The sequence below is a fragment of the Salmo trutta genome, chromosome 3 (assembly GCF_901001165.1).
Source record: "Salmo trutta chromosome 3, fSalTru1.1, whole genome shotgun sequence".
Classification (NCBI taxonomy): domain Eukaryota; kingdom Metazoa; phylum Chordata; class Actinopteri; order Salmoniformes; family Salmonidae; genus Salmo; species Salmo trutta.
The window spans coordinates 44,568,434-44,586,972 of NC_042959.1; the positions used below are offsets into that span (position 1 = coordinate 44,568,434).

The following is an 18,539-nucleotide window of genomic DNA, read 5'->3' on the forward strand; positions in this document are numbered from 1 at the left end:
AGTCTGTGTGTGTAAACAGTCTCTGCTGATCTGTTGCATGACCTTTCTTCAAAGATGGTCGGACTCAGAACCACCATCTTGCAGCTTTGGAAGTTCCACTCTCACAGGTCTAAAAGCAATTGCATTTTTTGTTTGATAAACACTGAACAAAAATGTACATGCAACATGTAACACTTTCAAAGATTTTCCTGAGTTACAGTTCATATTAGGAAATCAGTCAATTGAATAACTGAATTAGTCCCTAATCTATGGATTTCACATGACTGGGAATACAGATATGCATCTGTTGGTCACAGATACCTTAAAAAAAATGTAGGGTCATGCATCAGAAAACCAGCCAGTATCTGGTGTGACTACCATTTACCTCATGCAGTGCGACACATCTCCTTCGAATAGAGTTGGTCGGACTGTTGATTGTGGCCTGTGGAATGTTGTCCCACTCCTCTTCAATGGCTGTGTGAAGTTGCTGGATATTGGCGGGAACTGAAACACAGTCATACATGTCGATCCAGAGCATTCCAAACATGCTCAGCGGGTGACATGTCTGGTGAGTATGCAGGCCATGGGAGAACTGGGACATTTTCAGCTTCCAGGAAATGTGTACAGATCCTTGTGACATGGGGCCGTGATTTATCATGCTGAAACATGAGGTTATGGCGGCAGATAATTGGCACGACAATGGGCTTCAGGTTCTCGTCACGGTATCCCTGTGCATTCGCTAAAATGCATTTGTTGCCAGCAGCTTATGCCTGGCCGTACCATAACCCCACCACCACCATGGGGCACAACACCCACATGACGCCATACAAGCTGCTATCTGCCCAGTACAGTTGAAACTGGGATTCATCCGTGAAGAGCAGCATGCCAGTGGCCATCGAAGGTGAGCATTTGCCCACTGAAGTCAATTACAACACTGAACTGCAGTCAGGTCAAGACCCTGGTGAGGATAAGACGATCCCGCAGGTGAAGAAGCCGGATGTGGAGGTCCAGGACGTGTGTGGTTACACATGGTCTGTGGTTGTGAGGCCAGTTGGACGTACTGCCAAATTCTCCACAACTACGGGGTGGCTTATGGTAGAGAAATGAACATTGAATTCTCTGGCAACAGCTCTGGTTGACATTCCTGCAGTCAGCATGACAATTGTACGCTCCCTCAAAACGTAATGCCACAGATGCGTCATGACAACTACACATTTGAGTTGCCTTTTGTCCCCAGCACAAGGTGCACCTGCGTAATGATCATGCCATTTAATCAGCTTCTTGATATGCCACACCGGTCAGGTGGATTATTTTGGCAAAGGAGAAACGCTCACTAACAGGGATGCAAACTAATTTGTGCTCAAAAATAAGCTTTTTGTGCATATGGAAAATATCTTTGATCTTATTTCAGCTCATGAAACCAACACTTTACATAGTGTTTCTATTTATGTTCATTCGTAATACGCAAAGGCTCAGACAGAGCTCTGTTTAATTCATGTGAACTTGTTCCGTAGTTAAGAGCTGTTGTGCGGCTGCAGAAACATGTGCCCTCGTGTTCAGGGTCGGGAACATTGTGTTCTGCCGTTTTCAGAGCTGGCCTCAGACATTTGTGTGGCTTTGCAATTAAGGATCCCCTTCTAAGCCGGAGATTAAACAGTAAATCCAAGAAGTCTTTCGTTTAATTTGCTCACTCAAATATCCTTCTTGTGGGCATTTAAAGAGAAACTGAAAATCACCAATTGAAATTGGCACCCATGAGAAAGACAATACATCTCAATTGGTTGTAGAACAATGAAACAGAATATAACCGTTGTGGACATATGCCATTTAGAATGTATGTTCACTATAAAATGCTTGGGATTAAAGTCAGCTAAACCCTTGGCACCAGAAAATGCCCAAGAGGAATCAAACATGGATGGGATTATCATGCTTTAATAGTAAATATATTAGGACATTTGATGTTAAGAGTATTACACACAGTAGCTCAGGCACAAACAAGTATGGGTTGTTTTGAAGCGTTGGTCTCATACACCTATCAACAATTTGTTACACATGTACGCTCTACTTCCAGGTAGAAAAATAAAGAGTGAACGTTCATTAATAAAGCTTTGGCTGCAGGTTTAAGATTATTTTGGAACATAAACCATTACAAACACTTGTTCAAACTAACATTCAATTTCATCCCCAGCCTCAGAAATCCTAATACTTTCAGACAAAAACATGGTTGCTTTAAGTAGGGGTAACTAGTGCCAGCCCAGGACATCAATGATGCATAACCACCTACTCAGATTATACACAATTATGATAAGAAAGAGGGAAAATAAAATTAACAAAATCCGTTCACCATAAACAATGACTTAACTCACAGCAACAACTGTACACAGTGCAAAGTAACTGTGTGGGAACCTAAAGTAATAACTGTAGCATTAATATTCACAAGTGTAGAAAAACTAAAGAGTTACAAATACTCTGATTAACGGATGTTGAAGTGCTTTAAGTTGAGGGGGGGGGGGGGGGGTTGGGCTGTGCATGCGGGGGTCGGAGACCGTTACACATCTGCCCGATGAGTGACGTGACGGAGAGAGTGCAATCCCATGATGCAACAGCCGCGGATCAACGCTGCGATGTTGTAGACTGGCGCCGCCACATCCACGCCATGCCGGGAATACAGCCAGGCCACCGTGGGCAACACTGGTACGGCCACAGCAACAAGATCAACAAGGAAGCTGCTGCTCCAATAGCTTTTGTTGACCACAGCCATCTCGAGGGCCCTGCATGGCTCCTCACTGCTCACCTCAAAATCCAGCTCCTCCATGAAGCGCATGGAGATCACCTCAGGGTCTGAGCAACACAGCCCTGAATTACTGAACATGTAAGGGCTCACTGGCAGAACTGGGATGGGCTGGTAGGGGCTAGGCAGGCTTAAGGTGGACGGGAGAGGGGCCAAGTCCGGGCCCTGCTGTGCTGGGATTTCTAGGAGGCTGGTAGAAGTTGGGAGGAGAGCATCTCCAACTGCACCACCATGGAACTTCAGCAGCTGCAGCAGGAGGGCATGCAGGTCAGGAGGAAAGGACAACACCTCGGTCTGAACGGCCTTCTCCTCTGGAGCGGGGAAGGGGAGTGTGCTGTAGCAGAACGTGTTGGAGGAGGGTGGTGGAGGCAGTGGTGCGATCTTCTCCTTCAGACTGTGGAGTAGAGTGGACACCCCAGAACCAGCCTCTGGGTGGCAGTGTAGCTTACCGCTAGAGTCCACTGCCGTGGACATGAGCACATGCGCCAGGTTGTCATTGACCAGCAGTCCACCATCTTCCATCTCCTCCACCGCCTGGTCACCGACCTCCCCCTGCTTATCATTGACAGGGGAGTCACCACAGATGAAGTCCATGGTTGGCTCGTCTTGCAGGGTGGAACCGCTCTGGGCCATCTCCATGCTGTGCAGCAGGCACTCCAGCTTGCGGTTCTGGATGTTGATGTCGACAAAGTACTTCTGGATGCCCTTGTCCTTCTCCATCAGACTGCTCTTCATGGTCTCCACAACCTGCCGGAGCTGCTTGATCTCCTTGCGTGCCTCCTTCAGGGCCAGCTGCGCCTCTACGCGGTGGCACTCCTCCTCGATCCAGTCCTCCCTCATCCTGCCCAGCTGGGACTTGAGCTCCTCGATCTCAGACTCCCTAAGGGAGAAAAGAGAGGGTTAGCTAGTAGTTACAGCTGTATGGGATTGCAATGTTTTTCTACACTGCAGGTGGAATGTGCTCTATGGGATGCATTTAGGAAACAAGCTAAACATGAGATGTTCACTGAGAAGGTAACCTATCGTGGACGGTGTTCTCCGCTTCTCTCAGCTTGCTCCTCAGGTGGCGAATGGCCACCTCCTTCTGTTGCAGGGGGGTGAGGTACTGCTCTGGATTGGGGGGTCTGAGTCCATGGTTGTCCCCACAGGTGTGGTAACGTCTGGTGGTCATCCTTATGGGGAGGAGACAGGAAATTACACATTTGCCCTGCTGGTGAGACACCATCTTTTTCTCAACATGGACACTGAGGAAGAGGACACACCATCCTGTACTGTGTTCAGTACAACGAACAGTGCTGAGCCCCATCTAAAGTAGGCTCCATCAGTTGTGGGGAAGGAACTAGGCCATGAAAAAAATAAAGGGATTGGTGCAACTCACATGACACAAAACAGCTTGTTTTAGAAAAAAAAGAAAAAAAAGAAGCTGGGCAAGGTTATTACTTTGTCTGACTGGGGATAGCACTGTCAGGACATAAGCTAACCAGCCAGCCGACTTCATGCTGCAAAAAGCTAAAATGGCCGGTTGGTCAAAAGCCGTCAGGGATGGCTAGGGAAACAATGAGGGAAAGCCCAAATTACATTTGCTTGGCTGTAATCTACAAGTTAAGTGTTTTTGCTGAAATACCTAAACTGTTTTTAAAATTAGTACAAGTACATTGAACTTCAATTATACATCAGCAGTTCTGAAATATCCCTGTGATCAGGCCTAAAAAAGGAATGATGAAACGTGTCGAAGGATGGATTTGGCTAGTATGCAGAACAGCTCCTCTTTCACACAGGCTTAAAAGCTAGCACTATATCCTAGCAACAACCTGGGACTTGTGCTTTGATGGGAGTCTGCATCCCTGCCAGAAATAGAACAGGCTAGCAGAAAGTAGCGAGAGAACAAGGACGTCACACAAAACCCAGCCAGGCAGAAGAGAGCTGAGGGGAACAAGGAATAAAAAACCTGTACCAATAAAAATGACTCGAGAAACAAAAATGCAGTCATGGACGTTTTCACGTCCGCATAAGATACATAAGTAGGGATTGTGTTGCATAGGGAACGACTCACATTAAGCCTGTGGGCTGAATTCAAGAGGGCTCTGGTTAGTCATCTTACAGTCTGAGCAGAAAGGCAAGGTTGAGCTTGTTCATGCAGTGCTGCTGTCATGGCAGCACAGGAACCCTCGAGTGAATATTCTGCCACATAGCAACACGAGAACCCAGAAGCACTACCACAAAATGTGCGAAGTAAAAAAAAAAAAAAAAAAAAAAAAAAAAAAAAAGAGGCATGAATGCAGCCAGGCTATCGACTGAGTAATCAAATATTCATGACCTCTTCCTCTCCTATAAACCCAAGGTTGACACCGGTGCACACAATAACAAAATCCAGACTGTTTATAAAATCCTCTAATCTTGTCATAGCCCAATCCTGACCAATATAATCCCCGTCTCAGAAAAGGAGATGAGCCCCGGCATAGAGCCTAATCTATCCACCCTTTCCCCACCTAGTGAATGCCCACCCCTCCCAGAGCAACAGATGCACCATTACAAATGGACCCCTAGCCCCTTCTTCCTAGGGCATTTCATGTTAAAATGAAATGATAGGAACATGGTAGTTGCTCTTGTCCTTTGATAGGCTAGGTGGAATTGCCATATTGCTTTGAGCTATCCAATCATTTCAGATCTAGGCCCTGTCTAGATAAGCAATATGGCAAAATAAATACCAGAAGGGGTAACACTGGAGGTTGTTTCTGGAACTGGCCAGTGTATGTGGTGTGGGTATGACATGGCTGTTTACCTGGAGGGTATTGTGGGGCTGGAGTTGCTGCTGCTGTTGGTGGATGAGGGGACTGTCCTGTACGGGGCATAGAGCTCTGCATCATGGGATGCTGAGGGGCTCCCTGCCAGCTTGAACATCGGGAGGCTCCTGATGTGGGCACCACGACTGTGGGAAAATACGTGCAGTAGTTAGGCAAAACTAAGGAGATTACATTTTCCACAACATCAGTCTTGTAATGTTGTCCATTTATCATTGGGAGAATTTTTTTTAAATAATAATTTAAAAACACACCAGCGGGGAAAAGAGACAGCCTTAAAGAAATAGCATAGCTATACTTTTAGGAACAGTTTCCCAGACCCAATGACATTTTTGTTGAAAGTGCATTTTAGTTTAGGATAAAGGCTGCATCTGGGTCTGGGAAACTGGCCCTTTAAAATGTAACACCCACTGGTGGGGTAAGATAATGGTAAATCAGTGTCTGCTTCTAGAATGGAGGCAGTAGAGAAACAGAGCCACCCCATATATCACCTGTGTGAGGAGATCTTCTTCCCAGTGCAGTTTTGGGCCAGGTTCTCCCCTCTCTTTAGGCTGCCCGTGCTGCTGGAGGAGCTGAAGTCTGCCTCGCTACCTGTAGTCAGACACACTGAGTAGCATCTCTTTCCATTTGATAAAACCATAGTAAAGTGCTCACTGTGAATTTATGATTAACTAACAACAAAACTGAACCTTCTACACTGAGTGAGTCAATTGCAGGTACAATGTGCTGCCAACCAATACGTGAAGTCTGACTGTTAACGACTACTAATCAGCCAAATTGAAAAACCTCAGGTCCAACATTAATTATCCAATCAGCAGCCTCTCTGGATTGGAACCTTGCTCAAACCATTGGGCGGATTCAATTATGCTGAGCCTCGGGGCACCAGTATGCCCTTCTCAAATCAAACCGTAATCTGCGCTGCTTGGTCATGTCGTCAACAAGGCAGCATGGCGCATCATCCAGAAACAATCTCCTTTCCATACAGTATATGTTTGAATTTTCAAACTATTTTTAATTTGGAAGGCAGATAAAGTATTCATATCAAAAGCAATAACTTTTGCATGTGAAAACACAGAATCCTACTCATTACTCCACGTGCTTAATTACATCACTTTTGTTTTGAGCCAACTTCAATGTGGGTTTCAAACAGGGTGCCCGGGCCAGATTAATCGAGTCCCCTCAATGTTGGCATTCCTCTGCACAGACGTTGCTGACGCATGTCAGGCCAGGATAACTATTTTCCATATCAGCTAACCACATCATATGACATATGTTATAGCAATCTGGTGCCCTAAGGCACAATCAATGAAGTGTCATGCAACAATTGGTTAAGGCATACAATGTCTGAGCAGGGGAACACAACCATTGAATGCGTCCCAATAATATCTCCTTCTTCCTGCACTCGTTCAGTATTCCCCAGAAATGTAAAGGCATTGGATTGGTGTAGGCATGGGGATGTTTCTACCATATTTCTTATACCAGTCAGTTCCTTTCAAATCCATGAAGGGAAGTGAACACTGTGAGAGGTATTTAGGATGTTGCCATAGGGAGTACCTCAATTGCATACTCATAAAAAAACAAAAAGGTTTTAGCGTCTCGCTTCCTTCTCAAACACTACTGGATGAGAAAGCCAAAGGTCCTGCCACTCTGAGTGTCTCCTCCAATGGGTGTTGTACAATTGAGATTCTCCCATTCTCTCACCAAGCAAATCATTGTTGTTTACCTTCTACTGCTCAAATTACATGAAAACAATACTTTGTAGATTGTGTATACACACAAAGCATTTAGAAATCAGGGTTTGGCTTAATTTGAATTAAAGGCAGTCAATCAATAAATTATTTTAATTTAAAATGCAGACATTTAACTTTCGAAATAAATAGCTTTTACTTTTGAGTTAATTGAAAAGTAATTGAAAATAAATGCCCTTTTTTCTATTATTGGATTATGATTTTAGTTTACTTCCTGAATTGACTGCCTTCAATTTTAATTGAGCCCAACCCTGGTCTACAAGAAACCATTTCACATGGTTATTTCATATATATTTTAATCTGACATAGATCTATTTTGTAGATCTATTTCAATTAATAGTTAGACAAGTACTTCAATCAAACAAATAAATATAAACAGAATCAGAATTGAGAGAAAAACCTAAGATCTACTAGGACAACATATGTGTCCCGCCCTGATCTGTTTCACCTGTTTTTGTGATTGTCTCCACCCACCTCCAGGTGTCACCCATTTTCCCCATTAGTCCCTGGGTATTTATTCCGGTGTTCCCTGCTTGTCTTGTCAATAAGCGTGGTTTTCTATGTGCCTGCTTTTTCTTATCTCGCTTTTGCTAGTCCCTGGATTTTGACCCTTGCATGCCTTAACTCTGAACTCACCTGCCTGACCATACTGCCTACCCTGACTTTGAGCCTGCCTGCCACTCTGTACCTCCTGAACTCTGACCTTGTTTATGATCTTTTACCTGTCCACGACCATTCTTTTGCCTGCCCCTTGGATTATAGTAAATATCAGAGACTCGAACCATCTGCCTCCCGTGTCTGCATCCAGACCTGACTCGTCAGTTTGTGGTTGACGCTGCCGATGTGGGAGTAGGGGCTATCCTTTCCCAGCAATCCGTCCAGGACCAAAAGCTTCCTCCCTGTGCCTTCATGTCTCAACCCTGCGGAGTGGAACTATGACGTTGGGAACCGTGAACTCCTAGCGGTTAAGATGGCTCTGGAGAAGTGGAGGCACTGGCTGGAAGGGGCGGGACATCCATTTTTGGTATGGTTGGACCTTAATAATTTAGAATACCTCCACTCTGCCAAGCGCCTCAACCCAAGGCAAGCTCGTTGGGCCCTGTTATTTACCAGCTTAAATTTCACCATCTCCTACCGGCCAGGGTCCAAAAACATGAAGCCGGACGCTCTATCCCATGTGTACAGTTCCACTGCCACGCCCTCTGAATCTGAGACATCCTCCCTGCCTCATGTTTGGCGGTGTCGGTTTTTTGTGGTATTGAGGCTCTGGTCCGGAAGGCGCAACGTTCACAGCCGGACCCTGGGGGGGGGGGGCTGGCTGGCTACCCGGATTTTGGTTCCTGATTCGACATGGCCTCAAGTCCTGGAATGGGCTCACTCCTCCAGGCTTACCTGTCATCCTGGGGCTCGTCGTACCCTGGCTTTCCTCCGACAACGCTTCTGGTGGCCCACCATGGCTCCTGATGTCTCAGCCTTCATTGCCGCATGCATTGGTGTGCTCTCAAAGCAAGACTCCTCCGCAGCAAATTCCGTCTGGCCTCCTTCAGCCACTCCCTGTCCCTCATTGCCCCTGGTCCCATATTTCCCTGGATTTTGTCACTGGGCTTCCCCCATCAGATGGCAACACCACCATTCTGACGGTGGTGGATAGGTTTTCCAAAGCTGCCCATTTCATCCCTCTTCACAAGTTACCTTCAGCCAAGGAGACGGCCCAACTCAGGGTGCAGCACGTCTTCCGAATCCATGGACTCCCAGTATACATGATCTCGGATCGGGGTCCTCAGTTCTCGTCCTGATTCTTGAAGGCGTTTCCCATCATTATCAGGTCATCGGCCAGGCTGTCCTCCGGGTTTCATCCCCAATCCAACGGCCAGTCGGAGCGAGCCAATAAAGACATGGAGACAACACTTTGGCGTCTCGTTGCTAGTAACCCCACCACCTTGAGCCAGCAACTGGTCTGGGTGGAATATGCTAGGAACACTCTTACCTGCTCAGCTACTGGACTCATCCCATGGAGCATTCGAAGGAGGAATCAGCCTCCCCACTATCGGGTCGGGCAGAGGGTATGGTTGTCCACACGGGACCTGCCCCTCTGGGTGGAATCCCGTAAACTTTCCCCCCCGTTTCATTGGTCCTTTCCTCATCTTCTAGAGTCCTTAGTCCCACTGCTGTTCGCCTGCTGTTACCCCGTACCCTCTGTGTTCATCCTACTTTTCATGTGTCCAAGATTAAGCCCTTGTCTCACAGTCCTTCTGTTTCTAGGCCCATCCCCCCCGTTTGTCACCGAAGGTCAGCCAGTGTACATGGTGAGACGCCTCCTGAGGGTTCAACCACGGGGCAGGGGTTTCCAGTACCTAGTTGACTGGGAGGCCCGGAGCAGAGGTGTTGGGTTCCCGCTAAAGACATCCTGGACCAAGCCCTCATCACCAACTTTCACCGCCGTCAGCCAGATATGCACCCAGGTAGCATGCCAGGTGGCGCCCCTGGGGGGGGTACTGTTTCACCTGTCTTTGTGATCGTCTCCACCCACCTCCGGGTGTCACCCGTCTTCCCCATTAGTCCTTGGGTATTTATTCCGGTGTTCCCTGTTCGTCTTGTCAAGTCAACCAGCGTGGTTTTCCATGCTCCTGCTTTTCTAGTCCTCCCGATTTTGACCCTTGCCTGCCTTGACTCTGAACCTGCCTGCCAAACTATACTGCCTGCCCTGACCTCGAACCTGCCTGCCACTCTGTACCTCCTGAACTCTGATCTGGTTTTGACTTTCTTGTCTGTCCACGACAATCTCTTGCCTGCCACTTGGATTATAATAAATGTCAGACTCAAACCATCTGCCTCCCGTGTCTGCATCTGGGTCTTGCCCTGTGCCCTTATAGTATGTACGAGCCTCCTAACCCCACATACAAAAATAAACCTGAAGCCATTTCCTGCAGTGGCCTACCTCTGGGCAATGTGGATGATCGCTGCTCCCTCTTGTGCCTTGGCGGCGGTGCGTGCCACTCTGCCATCATCCTCACCCTCTTCACCTTGGTCTTGCACTCGGCGGTGGGCGTGGGGGATCCTTGTGGACTGTTGTCTGACCCTGACAGGGTTTTGGAGGGGGACACAGACTGACTACTGGGGCAGCCAGTGTCATCTATGTAGACAGGTATAGCCAAGAATACGCATGCAGCATGGAACACACAGCAGTCAATCTTTAAGAGAGACCTTGCACTCTGATCTGTTCGTACTGTAACTCATCCAACCAACAGGGTTCATATTACCAACACCACAGCACTGTGTTATGGTAGCAGAAGGGAGGTGAAAGGGGTGTCAAACTTCCATGATGACTTAATATTATTCAATATACATCAATATGTTGTAACCTAATTTTGGTTAGGTTTAACTGTTGTCAATAAAGAAAAGAAGCTAGACCTACTACAGCAGGCTAGGTCATTTCTGGAATAATGCCAAGTATTAAGCAAACTTCTGTTTGCCAACTTTGTTGTTTATGGTAAGTTGTTAGCCTTGTGTAATTCAGATTTGTTTCAACAGTTGATGTCATCTAGAAAAAAGTATGCTAGTTGATTGAAACAGTAATTAACGAGCTTTCATATGATGAGGACTTCTCTTTACATAATTTGACTTGGCAACACTCTCAATCTCCAATGCATGATTATGTAATCAACACCCTGACGTGTGTGTGTGATATGATGTGGATTTGGCCTACTTGGCCAGAATGGTGTAACAAAGCCTAACATAAGTGCGTTGGCATGATTTCAGACATTTTTATATGATGAATCCTTGCAGCAGGGACGGACTGGAATCAGAAATCGTCCTGGGCATTTCTAACACACTGGCGGGCATTAATTCTGCACACACAAATTAGATTTAGGAAGGCCCACTGGGCTAAAGATAGACCAGCCCATTTGCCCTTGCCAGTACTGCCCTGGCTGCCATCAACAATGTGACAATACTGACAGGTGAAAGCAAATTCCTATTAATTTTGTTTTCAGATCAATTTACTGAGATTAGAAGAACTATTTTAGACTTTTATGATGCACCCTAACCATGATCTAAAACATGGGAACCACATACCTGAGCAAAAGCTGTTGGTGCTGATGGTCCGTTTGGAGTTATCCGAGCTGATGTCACAGTCCTTACCCTCCTCCTCTGAAATGGGTGATTCGGACAGGGGTGACCCTTTCTCATTAGGGTGGAAAGGATGGAGGATCAAGCGTGGGATGCGGCTGCGGGGGCTCTCCTTCCCTGGTGACTTCTTTTCCTGAGAACCATACAGGTATCACAACTCGCCACTTGAATTTTTGCCACAAGAACAAATCAAATTCATACGAGAATCGGTGTGCGCAAATATAGCTTTGCGCATTTTGTTTTTGTCTTACTACATTAGCTCTGTCACACAAGCACAATCGTGAAATAATTATGGTCTACTAATGTGACAGTCTAGATTAGATTATCATTCTATCACTTATCACTATTAATTTCATGAAAATTTTACAAAAATATTAGTGGAATTGTTAAGATTAAAAATGATAGCCTAATATAGCAAGAATGATCAACTTTCAAAGTGTTGCAATGACACCCACCTCATATTCCTGGAATGGTCCCATTGTGCTTAACGCTGCGTTTTCCCCTTTGGATCTGTGAGAAAAGTAAAACTAGGTGAGATGCATTTCTGTCCAAGGCATCCTGACGTGGCACACAGGCACTGAACCATTTACTAACAAGGGCGACTCTCCGAAATCTGTTATGTAAATAATGTCACCTCCGCCTACGTCCACCCCAGCCTGGCACAGATGGCACAGACACTGACCGGACCTTGGTCATTAAACAAGTGAGCTCACATCAAATATAGGCTACCAGATTGAAAACATTTTTGTTTTACTTGAAAATATTTTGCATGTATTTCCTCAAACATGGAACAAAGGCATGAGACCGTTTCTTAAATCCAATAAAACCCAGGCTTACTGTTCTTCACATGCATGTGCCACAGAAAATACAACCTAAAATCCATTATCCGATTATGTATCGATATAATGGAATGATGATTGAAATCGAGTCGTGAGTGATGCTGCAGAGAGGAACTGGGTGTGTTTCTAACTCTTCATTTAGAAGTAAATGAATAAATTATGTCCCACTAGGTGGAAAGCACACAGCAGCATATTCAAACATGTCAAATAAAATAAAATTGTATTTGTCACGTGCCGAATACAACAGGTGTAAACATTACAGTGAAATGCTTACTTACAAGCCCTTAACCAACAATACAGTTTTAAGAAAAATAAGTGTTAAGTAAAAGAATAGCGAGGCTATGTACAGAGTCAAAGTGCGGTGGCACATCTATTAGAGAGGGGCTGACTAAGTTTTCCCTCAGTGCTATGATTCATTCTGCCAAGAAACATAATAGAATTATGACATTTCATCCTTTTGGGATCCTGTGCCAAAGAGCCTTTTTGCTATCAAAAAGATGACACCAGAGTGTAACACCGGCAAACTGCTCACTGAATATTGAGATAAGAATGACAGAATAATAGTGTATGGCGTTTTGTGTTTATATTGATTTACACAGACCCTATACACGTAGTTGAATTCACCCTCTCCTGTCAGGCGCGTCGTAAAAAGTGGACCAAGGCGCAGCGGGTATGAAGGCTCTGGGCTGAGGGGCGACTCTGGCGGCGCCGGACTGGCGGCGCCGGACTGGCGGCGCCGGACTGGCGGGCGACACTGGCGGGCGACACTGGCGGGCGACACTGGAGGCCAAGTGCTCACAGCAGGCACTGGCTGTACCAGGTTATGGAGGCGCACTGAGTGCGGGGAGCAGGAACAGGACGTACTGGACTGGGCTGGCGCACTAGAGGCCTGATGCGTGGGGCTGGCTTTGGAGGCGCCAGACTAGTGACACGCACCTCAGGGCTAGTGCGAGGAGCAGGAACAGGACGTACTGGACTGGGCAGATGCACTAGAGGCCTGATGCGTGGGGCTGGCTTTGGAGGCGCCAGACTGGTGACACGCACCTCAAGGCTAGTGCGAGGAGCAGGACGTACTGGATTGGGCAGGCGCACTAGAGGCCTGATGCGTGGGGCTGGCTTTGGAGGTGCCAGCCTAGTGACACACACCTCAGGGCTAGTGTGAGGAGCAGGATCAGGGTAAACTCGACCCTGGAGATGCACTGGAGGTCTGCACAACCCTTGCTGGCTGAGTGCTCAACATCGCCTGGCCATACTGAGGAGCTTTAACCAATTGCACCGGCCTTGGAATGCTTCTGGGCAATATAGTGCGCATTTCCGCATAGCTCGGTGCTTTCTTGATCCGTCGCTCCCTGTAATAAGCACGGGGAGTTGGCTCAGGTCTGCATCCTGACTCTGCCCAACTCCCCATGTGCCCCCCCCAAAAAACAATTGGGGGGTTGCCTCCTGGTCTCCTCTAGCTCCCTTAGTTTGTCCTCCCAGAATCGTCATTCATCACTCCAAGTCCATCCTTCTCCCTGGTGCTCCAAACCCCGCTGCTTGGTCTTCGTTTGGTGGGTAGTTCTGTCAGGCGCGTCGTAAAAAGTGGACCAAGTCGCAGCGGGTATTGTGCTCATCTTCTTTTTTTATTTGGATAAACGTGAACACTGAACAAAAGAAACAAACAACGACCAAAACCAGTCCTGTAAGGCTACACAGCTATACATGGAACAACTACCCACAAACACAGTGACAAAAACCCCCTACTTAAATATGGCCTCTAATTAGAAGCAACGAAGAACAGCTGCTTCCAATTGAAGGCCAAACCAAAACCTGGTTAGACATTCAAACATAAAAATAGACAACATAGAACATTACCCAAAAACCCAAAACACATAAATCAAACACACCCCTGCCACATCCTGACCATACTACAATAACAAAATGACTCCTTACTGGTCAGGACGTGACATCTCCATTTTGACACAGACATACAAAGACATCCAGGCTCCAGTACATGCACAAAAGTGTATGTTTTATTAATGTTTGATGGCTGAATAAATCATGGTTCACATAATGCCTGACTGCACATTATAACATCACTCCATTCCTTATCCATTCCCTCTCTCCTGTTGAATGTTGTGCCTCTCTTAGCATCATCGCTTAAAGGTTGGTTATGTACGTGTTTGATTTTCTTTTTTTTTCTTTTTTTTTCAAAATTACGTAATTGACCCCTAAGGTCTGATTCGTTATCGCTTTACTGAATCCGGACTTTTCCCCCTTACAGTCCAAATGCTATCTCTTTATTTTGACTGCATGGCACCCAGGATGTTAGTAAATGTAACTCAGGACATCTGCTGTCCCTGTCCCCAAGCAAACACCCATCCTGAAATACATTGTGTACCCTGACTATCATGTCTTACACTACGGGTATGTTTTCAGCAAGTAAGGGTGAAGAAATTAGTTAAACAGCTAAACCACAAAAAATAATACTTGAAGGCAGGTTTTATACCAGATTGTATGCACTTTTAGTCTTCTAGGTCCTACAGCCCTGATATGAGAACACCCCAAATGTTCATCTGAAATGAGCTCAGCTTTTTGTACCTTTTTTAAGGCAACTGAGAAGTGTGTTATGAGCATCACAATACAACAGCAGTACACCAGCATTTTATGCCTCGATATGTTTTCCTTTTGTTTCTACCCGCCTTTGGATAGCTGGCACACAGCTTCAAAGTGGAATCAGATTAGGCAGCAGGCACAGTCTCAGAGCTACCAACCAAACCATGCCCTAGCAACATACTTAGCAACAGAGGAAAATTACTGCAAGGAAGACACAGGCTAAATGGGGCCAATGAAATTTGCAGACAGTTCTGTGTTCTGCATCTTCCAAGCGTGCAATAGGAGGGTTTTCCTCCTGCAACATAACAAAGGTCGATGTGGTTTACTTTGGGTGTGGCCTAGGGCAGTGTGGGGGGAGTGTTACAACAAGGTTAGGTGTGCTTCCATATGAGCAAGCGCACGTGAGCCGTTGTCTCTGTGCACATCAGCAGCAATCAATGTCAGGAAAATGCAATCAAGTTTGTGCATTGCTATACTCAATAGTTGTTGTCGTATAATGTCCATACAGTGTCTCAATGCTGATTGAATCTCAGCAGGGCTTGTAAATATCCTTCTCCTGGGCCATGAGGAATGACCCAGGTAGAAGAAAAGATCAAAGAAAAGGGACTGAAACCGTGAGAGACTACCTGGACTTGTCAAATAAGAAGCACATATTTTCACTTTCCGTTTCAAAATATTTTAAAACATTTCATTTTCCATGCAGGTAAATGTGACCCTGGTGGTTCCTTAGCAGATAGAGACATGGGTGGAAGGTTGACAGCCTCAGATTCACAGAGAGAGAGAGATGTTTTCATCTAAGCCTACCCATGCATGCTCTCGGTAGATAAGATACAAAACAACGTGACCATCTGCAACAAGCTCTCACAGTCTTACGTCAGAATTAGATGTTCGTCCATGTTTCTCAAGCGTTGAAATCTTAAGGTTAGGCATTCATGTTGAGTTTAAGGTAAGGGGAAAAAATCTCAAAAACAACTTTCTAGAGCTGGATTTGAACATGCAACCTTTGGCACAAGAGGTAGACGCTTACACCCATCCCCCATCCCTGTCCACATCAGAAGCAGAAACCTACTTGAAACTAACAGCACTCATTGTTGCCTCTTGTGGCTGGTTTCCACATCATCTCCTGACATCCTCAGACATGGATGGACGTCTAATACTGACTTGTATCACGGGTGACCTGGCTGTGTTGTTCACAATGTTCCTGGCTTTGGTCCTAAGGCTGGAACTTATGCAATCAACTGGGTATCAAACCCAGGTGTTCTGCATAACTAAAGACTATGTTAGCCCACCAAGCTAAAGTCTTTGGGAGTTAACATAAATGATCTGTTCTGCAGGCAAGGTTACTCATCTCTTCTAGTGGTTTGCAGCCGTTTATCGCAATATCAAATCATTTCTGGGTAACAATTTATGTACCTTGCTGTGATTGTTTTAATTGAAAAAAATGAAAAATGAAAAAAATTGAGAGCAATTTCTCAAACAAAAATTTTGCTAGGACTGTCTGGTAGTGATCTGAGTGGGGAGGGGAAAACTCAAATTAGCTGTCATTGGCAGAGAGGTTTGGAACGCTCTTTGTACTTGGTCTATTCACAAATTTAACAGCTGGGGGTGTCACCAGTCAGGCCAAAATGCCATCCCACCAAAACAGGCTGACATTTTAGGTGGTCTTTTCAAACAGCTCTACACTAAAAGGGTATTATCATAATTTTCACATTTTCACAGTATTTTTCCAACATCGTGTGGAAATATATAAGACCTCTGGGCCTTTAAATAGCTGCACAGGTCTACAGGGTATGGCAAGCTCATATTTTAACAAGACAACTAATTTAGTTATGAAAGCCTATTTAGTGGGTATAATGGTTTCATTTAATTCAAGTAGTTTTATTTGTTATTTGCGTTGCACTAGAGACGTAAGGTTATTTCTGAGCTGGGAATTATCTCGCGATACTGCGTCCTTAATCTGTTCAATCTGTATTTAGTCTGCCTGCTTGGTTTGAGTATGCACTTTAGGGCAGTCAACTGTATGAAGCATTATATAATCCAATATTTTCCTCTGAGCGGGTTGACATATGGTATGGCACATAATCATATATTGAAAACCATATAAAAACAGAGAACATAAGTTTATTGGACAGGACATTGTGTGTGTGTGTGTGTGTGTGTGTGTGTGTGTGTGTGTGTGTGTGTGTGTGTGTGTGTGTGTGTGTGTGTGTGTGTGTGTGTGTGTGTGTACATGCAAACATGTGTGTGAGCATTCAGGATGATGATAGAAACTGTGTTTCAAGGTGTCTAATTTTCTGTCTTTTGATAATGTTCACAGTTTCTCCAATAAAACCACATCTGAAAATGTCCAGTTCTATATAGTGCTTTGATAGTGCCAACATAGATTATCCTTATCAACCTGACGCTTATGGTGTGCATAGACACCCACAAAAGACCCATAACTAAATACACACATTATTTACAGAGAATACAGACAGCTCACATCAGCCAATTTATGATGGCAAAACGTTCCTTAATATCCTTATAATATCTGTTTCTGCAAATGCTGACCATGTTTGTCCATGTATAAGTTACAGTATGTGATGTGCTTCATGGTGACTTTGATGAAGGTTATTGTAGTTGTTTTTTGGTTTGTTTTTCTTACCTGCTCTGCCCAAGTTTAACACCAAAGGCAGGCCTAATATCAAAAGTTTCCCGCCACATGTATGAATTCTTAAGATTGATGGTTTGTCAATGATTTTAGACCATTCTCACAAAATCCAGCAACGAATACAAAACATATAGTCTAGCCCATAAATTTACTGAAATATAGCTACCAAAACATGTTTTGTCGCTCTTGTAATCCCAGAAGAAAGATGTCAATGCATAGGGGGATGGTCGCCCATGGGATTATTTTAATACGCAGTTGAAATCAGTGGCGCTGTCCACTGTCTCGTAGTGCTGAATATGATCAAGAGCTGTATGAGTTCAAACTTAACCTGACCATTTTTTGTATTTTACAATCAGAATTTCGAATTTAACTAAATACGACAATATGTCGATGGACAGCAAATTGTGATAAGAAATGGGAAAGTAAACAGCATCATAGGCTAGCTAGAAATCAGAATGACATGCGTATCGTTTTTTCCTATTCCTATTTTTTCCAAAATGTTTTCATCAAGCTATTTACATAAACATATAATTATACTAGCCTGGATGTTTGGTGATGATTCCCCCAGTCGCAAAGGATGCGGGTGTAGCCTAAATCACGGATACCACAACGAGTCCCTCATTACTCCAGTGTTCATCACAAGTCTGACTGTCGAGCCCATCCCACTGTGTTTTGATATGTGGAAATTACACTGTGCACACAGGATTGGACGAAGATGAAGCTGCTAAACACTCACCAACAGTGACAGCGCGCGCTCGAAGTCAAATATGACCAATGTTCCAACAGTGTTGGTTTACATAACGCAGGCATTGTTCCGTCCTGAAATCGCCTACTTCCCGCCTCCCATAGCCTATGTAGAATGACACAGACAATAATATCAGGGTGTGTGACAACAACAAATGCATGAAATAACAACAAACATCTGCATTTTGAAACAATATAGTTGCATCTCAGGCAATGTCCGTCTGATTGGGGCGCGGCTTAGAGTTTCCTGTCCATGGTGCTGAA

The 18,539-nt window shown here is 45.1% G+C and overlaps 1 protein-coding gene across 4 annotated transcripts; it reads right to left on the bottom strand.

Moving 5' to 3' along the window:
* Positions 1–1,895: 1,895 nt before the first annotated feature.
* LOC115175953 (syntabulin) lies at positions 1,896–18,285 on the bottom strand. 4 transcript variants are annotated; one of them, XM_029735654.1, is made up of 8 exons: positions 18,268–18,285; positions 11,903–11,957; positions 11,394–11,580; positions 10,258–10,452; positions 6,063–6,162; positions 5,553–5,699; positions 3,790–3,942; positions 1,896–3,650 (listed from the first exon to the last, which is right to left on the bottom strand). In XM_029735654.1, exons 2-8 carry the CDS (start codon positions 11,924–11,926, stop codon positions 2,528–2,530), a joined length of 1,929 nt encoding a protein of 642 aa, XP_029591514.1. In that variant the 5' UTR covers positions 11,927–11,957; positions 18,268–18,285; the 3' UTR covers positions 1,896–2,527. The 4 variants fall into 4 exon arrangements, with proteins under 4 accessions (XP_029591514.1, XP_029591505.1, XP_029591488.1 ...); XM_029735645.1 differs by lacking the exon at positions 18,268–18,285 and adding an exon at positions 18,073–18,192; XM_029735628.1 differs by lacking the exon at positions 18,268–18,285 and adding an exon at positions 15,951–15,985.
* Positions 18,286–18,539: the final 254 nt, after the last annotated feature.